We start from the raw sequence: 10,219 nt of genomic DNA, 5'->3' as shown, positions 1-10,219 counted from the left end.
TTCACACTTATTTGTTCTGTAGACTACACATTTTATGTAACAGAGTTAACTTAAAAGCCAAGTTTCACAATTGTTTGTTCTGTAAAGTACACATTTTATGTAACAAAGTTAACTTAAAAGCAAAGTTTCACACTTATTTGTTTTGTAGACTACACATTTTATGTAACAGAGTTAACTTAAAAGCAAAGTTTCACACTTGTTTGTTCTGTAAAGCACACATTTTATGTAACAGAGTTAACTTAAAAGCAAAGTTTCACACTTATTTGTTTTGTAGACTACACATTTTATGTAACAGAGTTAACTTAAAAGCCAAGTTTCACAATTGTTTGTTCTGTAAAGTACACATTTTATGTAACAAAGTTAACTTAAAAGCAAAGTTTCACACTTATTTGTTTTGTAGACTACACATTTTATGTAACAAAGTTAACTTAAAAGCAAAGTTTCACACTTATTTGTTTTGTAGACTACACATTTTATGTAACAGAGTTAACTTAAAAGCAAAGTTTCACACTTGTTGTGTTCTGTAAAGTACACATACTTTATCTTGAGGCTTGTTAGTATTCCTCTTTATTTCATTTCACTGAATAAAAAATGTGTCCCATATAAAGAAACTTTGATCAACATTCAGGTCCACTTTTTATATCTTACAGCCATCTTCTTATATAACCCAATAAAAAATGTACAGGTCTAATATCATGCACTACCATACTTTATTTTAAGAAACATTACAATGAAGTGTCTTGTATATCAGTAAAACTAATATAAATACTCCTGTTCTTGATATTTCTGATGTATCAATAATTTATCTCTGTACTCCTTTTAGAAATTAATATTCATTTATTGCCTTAACCTAATATATAAAAAAAAAATGATTTGGTTGGATTAAATAAAGTCATAATCAAAGAAAGGCTTTCATACAATAACTAAAAGTTTAAAACTTAAACATTCATAATAACTCGGCTGTTTTGCAAGTAGATTTTCCAAAAGAAAACAATCCGAGTTTTCAAATAGTATATTTATAGACAGGGTTGGAAGTTGTAAAACTAAAAGTGCACTTATTTGAATCTTGTAGTTTTTTTATTTAAGTTCACCTTCAAAAATTCACTGTTTTCATACTGTTTGAGCCAGTAATATTCCTGTTCAAAGACCACAGATTTGGAGCTGTGTTTCATGTGTTAAACAGTTTTATGTATGCAGACAGAAATTTGAATGTTTCTAGTTCTCAATTATTATTTTTTATTTTCTTTATCAAAAACACAGCTCCACATCTGATAATATTTATATTTTAGGTGATTTTAGAGTGGTGAGGTTGCACAGAATTTTCAAAACTAAATTTTATCATGTACCCACTTAGACAAAATTTACTGAGTTCGAAAGAATTAAACTTATCTTAAGGGAATTTGAAACTTAAAATTAGAAGTATATCTGCAACCATCTGTGGGAAGGTAATTTCTAATAATGTAACAGAATATAAATTTAGAAAAAAAAGTTAATAAAGACGGATCAATAGAAGTAATAAACAAAACCTGTGAAAGTTGGCATTTTAGCCACTATATAATGATTTATACTTGCATAAACAGTAATACTTATCTAACGTGACTGAGTGAAATATGCCAAGAAATAGGCACATACCTCCCTAATGTCAGTAGTATGGAAAATTATCTCTGGTCAATGTATTGTTAATATTTCTGATATGTACAAAATGCCTAAAAAGGGATTCTTATCTGAAGTTCTGGATTTACATATTTCTTTTATGTATTTAAGCAACTAATTTTTTTTTCTAATAAAATTGTTTTCTGTATAGCAAGTTTTATCATATGATGTACTCTTACAGGTGATTGACAAAAGTCTGTACGTGTCGGAGTTTCAACTTGAAGATGATGTAGAAAATGTGAGCAAGTAGGCCACATTCTGAAGCTGTTCATAAGGTAAATACAATTCCTTGTTGTTTTTTTTAACAATTTGAACTTTCAAGTTAAAAGAATATATTTAGGACATAAATCAAAATGAATGATGTTAGAGTTATGAAGAGTAAATTGGTTTATTCTTTCTAGTAGGTTTTTCAACAAAAACTTTGCAAGAATGTGATCATCAAAAACTATTAAAAATAATTCATAAAAAAATAATTGAACTAAAATTTTCACCAGAACTGTTTTTAAAAGTTCTACTTGAATATTGGGGATTTTTTAAAAATAGCTGGCTATGTCCAGAATTATCAGCTAGATATGGCTAGAAGTAGGTTTACCTGGCTATACCATGTTCAGTTTACTTTTTAAAACTTGATTTGCTTTACCAAGTCTGAGGAAAGGATTAAAAAACTGTTATAACAAGATATGAAAAATACAAAGCACGTGGTACCTTGAATTTCTGATCTAGTGCTTGAAAATATCGTACGCAAGTTTTTCGGTAACATTTAACAGGCTGGAAAACATATTTGATGGGTTGGATAGAAATTGTGGTAGTTTTATACTTTATATGCAGGAAAATATTACAATTTCCTCTAAAGCAACATTAACAAACTCCACATATTTTGCAAAATATGTTACTTGAGTAATTAGTTTACTTTTCATAAAATCTGCTCCGAGTTGCATACAGCTGTTTCTAGACACTGTATTTTTTCATAGTAAACATTTTGTACAATTTCATGTAGTGTTGACATCATGAAGTAGTCAAGGATTAACTGTTGCTTTTAAATTTGCCGAATTATTACTCTAATAATACATTAGCGTGTGCATACTTTTATAGCATGAGATGACATTTCCTTCCACACTAACGTGAATGATACTTTGTTTTAATATTACATCAAGCAAATGAATTTATGGTTTGGTGTTACAGCTTTAAAATGAAAAACATGTTGAATAAAATGGAAATATGAATATTATATTAATAAAAAGGTATCAGTTAGTAACAAACATGTTCAAGAAGCTTATGACAACAAGTTCATGCTGGCATGCTTAACTAAATTATGCTTATTTTAGGTTTGTGTTTTATGATATATATATATATATATATATATATATATATAATACATTGGTATAGAAATAGAGTATATGGTGAAACTGACTTCAGTTATTTCGAAAATGTACTTGTGAAAAGTATATACGGTGTAAAGTATATTCATGATACGGTGATGATGGTGTGGATATTAGTGAATGCAGATAAACTGAAAAGCATTAAGTGGTAGTATTCATTTTGGGATGTGTATATAATAAGTGTAGAGAAAGAGAGAGAGAACAAGTAGTGTCATATAACAACCAAAATGTTACACAGTTTTCTGTATGATTTGCCCACTGTTTGACTCCTAATTTTGAAACTGGATTAGCCAAGTTGTTAGAAAAGTTTAAAAATCAACTGAAACTACACGTAGTAGACATACACATAATAGAATATTAGGTAATAAAAGCACAAATTTATACTTTATGTTATTATTACTTTGGTTTGGCCATACTGTACTCAAAACACTAACTAACAAGAAGCATTGTCACAACTTTTGTTATGCACAGTTGGTTTAAAAAAAATGTAACCTTGGCGTTAGCCTCCCTAACATATACTAAATTGAAGACAAAAAAGAAACAAAAAAAAAAAAAGTTAAGTGAACATAACACACAAATATTAATTGACACATACCAAAGGACTTGTCTGTTCACAGTACACAGTGCTGGTTGAGTATTATGCTTCTGGTATGCAATAATTTTTTGTGTTTGTAAGAAGTAGTTAAACCTCTATGAATAAGCCTTCTAATCCCTGGCTGGTGTGTGTGTATGTGTGCTGCTACAAGATTCTACATTTTCACCAAATTTATTCCCCTGGCTCTTGAAACTTGTTTCTAAGCTCTGCAGAGACATCATTAGCATTTTGATCAGATTTGTAGATAAATTGTTAACTTATAATTCTGATCATTAAATGAGATACTGTTAAAATTTAGTTATGTTTGTATTAAATCTTATAATAAAATTGTGGCTGAAGTGTGCAAAATGTAAAAAAAATAAATATATAGTATTTGTTTTATTGTTATATAGTACAAACAAAATAAATTTATGTGCATTGAACGTGAAATAAGGTACCAACCTTTTAAATGGTTTAGTTTTTTCGGACATGGTCAGAAAGATTTTTAGAAGTTAATTTGTATAAAATAATTGATATAACTAGTGCACGCGATACAGTGTGTTTAGATTTGTTTAAACAGCATGTTGCATGCTATAAAATACAGCTGGATAATTAGTGTAATTTGATAACTGATTAATTGTTAGTCTCATTAATTGACTACATTGAACTAATCAATTACTCTCACACAAGTTTATAATAGTTGAAATAAACGATAATAGTAACGAACGGAAACACTAATTTCAATAAATTATTTTTGTTGGTCACGACATTAATCAGCTTTGGATTAATTGAAAATAATGAAACAAGTTATAAGGGCAATATTTTATTTACTTACACAGAATAACTGGAATCATCAGTTTGTTTAGTTGAATATTTTGTGTAACACTAATCAGTGTAGTCAGTACTTGTAGGTAATCAATTATATTGAGTAAATCACCCAGTTCTCCTATAGAACACAATATAATGCAGTACGGTATCAAAGATTTTGACACTTGTTTTACATATTCAGAATGGATAGGAATATTTTATAACTATTTTGAACCAAATAGTAAACTTGGTGTTGAATTTTTTTAAAATAGTCGGGTTAATCTGATATTATAGATATTTTTGAAATACATGTGTACTTGTTAAACACGCATACTGTTGTTGTTTTCGTTTAGCTTTGATATACTATTAAACTCAGAATTAATATTAAATAATTGCCAGTTCATCTAACTATTGTAAAATTTGACATAAGTAATTGTAGTAAAGAAAGAAATAATTATTGTAGTTTTTGTCTGAAGCCTATGTATGTTCATGGATTAAAATTTCAAACTTGTTGCAATAATAATTTTATTAGTGTTGAAACATGTGGCAGATGAAAAATGTGCATCGTTTCTTACAGTAGTAATGGTTCTTATACTTGTAAGCTGTATTTATAAAGGGCCAATTTTTATTTGTTTAATTCATGTACACAATTAGAACAAATGTGGTGTTTAAGTTTGGTATTTAGTAATTTATTAGTTCTGTGTGCAATTATAATGAAGTCTGAAATCAAGCCATGTTCTTAACCTTTTTTTTTCCCTTCTTTGCAGAAAACTACCCTGTCTGGATGAGACTTTCAAGAAACTTGTAAAGTTTAATGTACCATTATTCTTGAGAAGTCATCATCTTCCAGAATTGGTCATACAGAAATCACTGAGAATAGCTATTTGTGTTTTATATAATTCTTAATTCAAAAATATTTATTTTGATTTCAGCTTGCAAAGATTGTGAGCAATGGCATAGTTTAGCGAGGAAGGTTTGTAATCATTCATATCGAGTTTTGCTGTAAATAGAAAATAAATGAGCTCGATATTAATGACTACCACCTTCCTAATCAGTGAATAGTTAGTACATGAAAAGATGCATCCAAAATGAAACTTCATTAGAATAAAAGAAAATGATTCAAATACAGTGAAAGAATACAAAGAAAAATCATATGTGGGGGAGTCTGTACTAAGATGTTAATACCCCCTCCCCTTTTATAGACTGAATAGAAAATTTGTATTGGATATCTTTTTTTTTGTTTTGTTTTGTTTTATCTTAAAGTTGCACAGAAGTCACGTTTTATCATCATTCATCTGTGGTAAGATGCTGTTCTCAACATCAGATGAGATTTTGTACATAAGTTTAACCTGGGGTTTTTCTCAGCTACAGGTTTAATTCATATGATAAACAGTGTTGTCTTTCATGTATGTGGCAATGACTATGTGGTGAGTAGAATGTTTGACCAAGGTTTGGATAAGTTACTGATTAGTTATAGTTAATTTTGAAGAGGGGAAAAAGATCCTTTGAAAAGATCCAAATAGTCATTGCCAATATGTTTGTAGGTTTTTTACATGTATTTTTCTAATATTCAAACTGATTATTCTCAGTGAGGGTGGTTGTCTTGAAGACAGGTTTCTCTTTTTTTTTTTCTTTCTTTTATTATTATTAAATACCTACATGATGCAGACATCAATAACAATAAAAAAATGTAGTAGGCCTGAAGTCCTTCTGCAGAAGTAGGATAAGGAATAAAGATTAATAAAATTATATTTCTTAACCTTCTTATAAGATAACCACACTCACTGAAATGAAAAAAAAAGTGTTAAAAATGTGAACACAGCACTTTTAATAAGATGAAACCCAACAAGTAAATGTGGTAGTTCTACAAACCAAGACAAAAGATAGAGCATGGGGAAACTAGTTTGCTGTAGTGTTGCGAGTCCAGACACTTTATAAAGCACATGGAAACTAGTTTGTAGTAGTAATGTTGTGAGTCCAGACACTATAAAGCATGAAGAGACTGATTTGTGGTAGTGTTGTGGGTACAAACATTTATAAACCACAAGAAGACTGATTTGTGGTAGTGTTGAGTCCAGACAAATAAAGCTCAAGAAGATTGATTTGTGGTCGTGTTGCAATTCCAGACATTTGTAAAACACAAAGACTGATTTGTGGTAGTGTTAAGAGTCCAGAACACATAAAAGATTGATTTGTGTGTAAGCTAAGGCATACCAGCCATTCTTCAACTTGAAATACTCTTAACATAGTGAAGTGAGAATAGAAGATGTATGGAAGTACAAAGGAAGAAGATGATGATGATGATACTTTTTTTGGGAAGAACTAAAGAACAGAAATATTTTGTCTATGCAAGTGTATTGAAATTTGAGTGAATTTTTTTTGTTTAAAAAGAACTTCAGGCCTTCTACTTTATTTGGCTAGTTTCAATTGAATGGTATCTGTAAAACTAATTTGGATAACTATAAGCAGTATGCTTACTATGAAACCTTATTTTTGAACTTTCAGAGTTTTTACTTTACCTCATCTGAAGCAAGCCCCCCTTTCTATAGACGAGAACACTAAAAGTTTGTGTCATTTAGCTTCAGGGTAACCTTGCTCTACTGGGCTTGAAGTCAAAACTATTTCTACCCTATAACATTTATTAATTCTTATCAATGGTCTCCGAGTAGTTAGGGCCATAATTAGCCTTGGTATTTTGCCTAAAGGAATTGGCTATTCTCCACATTTTATTATCAGATCTACTAATTAACATTGACTTATAGTAGGCACTAAGTACAATAATGTTGTCTTAGATTTTTTGTTCTTTTCTTTGTAAGTTTACATTCACAAGATTTAATTCTTTAGTCTTTCATGGTTATTTTTGAAGCGACAAGCACAAGCTTTTAGTTTGGGTTGAAACCAAGGAAATGGCCTCCTTTTGGTTGCCCAATGTTCACGTCTTGAGTGGTTCAGACTTAACTAGGTTACTTGTAGTAAAATAGTGTTTATTAATCTGTTTGCACAAGTCATCCTAAAATCGATTGAATCTATCTTGGTGTGGTTAAGTCTGAGGATCGATTCTAGGCCATAACAATACAGTTTTTTCCTGGAAAATTGGAAATATCTGTTAAGGTGTATCTTCACCAAGTATAAAAAATGTCTTTGGTTAACGAAAGAAAAAAAAACTTACCAGTGTTAACTTTTTAGTTATTAAATTACAATTCAAAGGAGAATTATTTTGTACAAAAATGCTAAGAGTAATAAAATCTGGCTCATATGAAGTTGAGTTAATTGACATGGTTACAAGTAAGAAAATAACGAGAGGAATGAAATATAATCATTGATGAAAAAAAACCAAAAAAACATGCATTAATTATAAAATTTGATACTGTGTTACAAGATTGTTATTATGTACTGAGTATTTTTAAAACTTGATCAAATTTAACGAGATTAACACCTACAATTATGATACTGTCTGTATAAATAAATATTATTACTGATAAGCAAATGAATTTTTTTTTTTTTTAGGGGGGGGAGTAAAATGATATTATTTAATGAATTAATAAATACCGTTTATGGCTTGAAATTTGTCAGTATGTTTGATTTTCTTCCAAATTAACTTCAGTGATACAAGATCTTAAAACACAAGTCTGTCCCATACCACACACACACTTAATGTAGAAATCTAATAGTAGAAACCACAAGTGTCTTGTGCACTATCGGAAAGTAAGCACCGACAGTGCTATGTAAGACAGCTACTAACTAAGCATATTCATAGATGGGTATACCGTAAGGAAGAGGTTTACAGCAGGTCAATTTATAGAACTTAGTTTAATATTTACCAGATCAAGGTTTCATTACCAGAAAATGTTGTTTGCATAAGGTTCATTTGGGGAAGAAAGGATAGTATTTTCTCAGGGTGGTAATTTAATCAGTGCGAATATTTTCTATACGTGATTCGTTCACGAGTATAAGGAAAAGGAAATAATACCGTTTGTGCGTCACAAGGAGTAGAATGCGTATGAAACGTTAGATTAATAAATTCTGAACAAAAGTGAAACGTTAGGTTAAGTTTCATAATTGGTATTTAATTTTCGGTGCATTTATGTTGCACAGTTCAACTGGTATACAGCATTTCTTTGTTAAAGAATATAGTGCTCCTCTGGGGATACTTGCAGACCTTTCACACAAAGTAATCTGTATGTGAAAGGTTTTGGGTTTGTATGTTTTTGAATATCGCGCAAAGCTGCACGAGAGATGTCTGCGCTATCCGTCCCTAATTTAGCAGTGAAAGACTAGAGGGAAGGCAGCTAGTCATCGACACCCACCACCACCTCTTGGTTTACTCTTTTACCAACGAATAGTACGATTGACCGTCACATTATGACAAGAAGAAGAGATACAATTATGATATACATAACGTTTAACTTGTTTTGGATATATTATTTTAAAACAAGCGGAGTGCGTGCTGTTCATTTATTGTCGAATTTATCGCTAACAAGTCACTGACACCTACTTTAAAACTAGAAGAATCCTTAGCCCAACACACTCTTAAACATATATTTACTTTATATGTATATTACTACTTAAAAATAAGTTTTTTGACAATCGATTTACAATTACATAAAAAAATGTAACAAAGAATATGTTATAACAATAAAATGGTCCTTTGTCATTAACACTTTCTCAAAATTAAGGTAAATTTATAACATAGAGTCGAATAAAAAAAGAACCAATTAAAACAATGTTTCTATACACAATCCAAAGCACAACAAATAAAAAAAATGTTTGGTTTGTCCTTTAATTAATCAAATAAAAACAACGTTAAACCAAAAAAGAACTCTTTATTATCACTCATAACCTCAATGACGGGACAAGAATGTTAGTATTACGATATATATAACTTCACAAAAATACAGTTTGAGATATAATTACTGCAGCTGCTACCGTGAGCTTTGTTCTCACTTAAGTCTTATTCGAAGCTACTCCTTTGGGCATCATTACCACAGGAACTATCTGGTAAGATGGGAATCTCTCTCACATTCAAGAGATGCCTCAAATTAAATGAAACCTATTTTTATTTAACACATACAACAATTGGAAACATATACTGCGAATTGGTGTAAATCTGTAAACTGCTGTAGTATGTTTCATACTGAAAAAAAACATGAATTGTATGCACGAAACAATAATGCTATTATTTCCAGGAGATGCACGTTACTTACACACGACAATGTTGGACATTCTTACTAAATGAGAGAGAGAGGTTGTATTCTCAAGGTATCAAATGACATGCCAGTGGAAATTGCCACTTTGTGCTTCTACATAGTATGCTCAAATTTATAGAAATAGTTACTAGGAGAAAGTACATGTGATACCACAGGTGAATGACCAAGAACAATAGGTAACTAGTGCAAAAAACTTAACTACTTCCTTGACTGACATTCCATACTTAAAACAACATAAAACTGTATGCATAAAAATGTTTTTAATTCCATATAAAATGTAGTAAGTTGCCAGAAACATTTCAAAATATGGTCCACATTTTCTATTTAACATGATTGTATGTATTTTTGTTGATTTTTTGTAAAGGGTTATCTTACTGTGCATGATTGCACTTGTGATATCGTAGATTTATAATGGCTGGAGACGGCTTGAATGGGTAATGAAGAAAAACTTTAATGTAAGTTTAACATAACAGCAAATGTACAACTTTTCGACAAGGTTTTGTCATCATCAGGAACAAGTAATTTACACTGACACGGATATATATATATATACGGTATTGAACAAAGAAGTCACATGACCGGAACTGTTGCGAAACTTA

At 30.2% G+C, this 10,219-nt stretch overlaps 1 protein-coding gene across 1 annotated transcript in view; it reads left to right on the top strand.

Annotated features, from left to right (window-relative positions):
- Nucleotides 1-7,880, top strand: part of LOC106457956 (putative ATP-dependent RNA helicase me31b) — a 22,856-nt gene extending 14,976 nt beyond the window's left edge. The window contains exons 7-8 of the mRNA XM_013917400.2: nt 1,835-1,928; nt 5,181-7,880. Coding sequence (XP_013772854.1) covers nt 1,835-1,903 — 69 coding nt within the window. The 3' untranslated portion in view covers nt 1,904-1,928; nt 5,181-7,880. The remainder of the gene's footprint in view (nt 1-1,834; nt 1,929-5,180) is intronic.
- Nucleotides 7,881-10,219: the final 2,339 nt, after the last annotated feature.

This window comes from Limulus polyphemus, unplaced genomic scaffold (genome assembly GCF_000517525.1).
Source record: "Limulus polyphemus unplaced genomic scaffold, Limulus_polyphemus-2.1.2 Scaffold396, whole genome shotgun sequence".
Taxonomy (NCBI): domain Eukaryota; kingdom Metazoa; phylum Arthropoda; class Merostomata; order Xiphosura; family Limulidae; genus Limulus; species Limulus polyphemus.
This window is presented reverse-complemented; position numbering and strand designations above follow the sequence as displayed.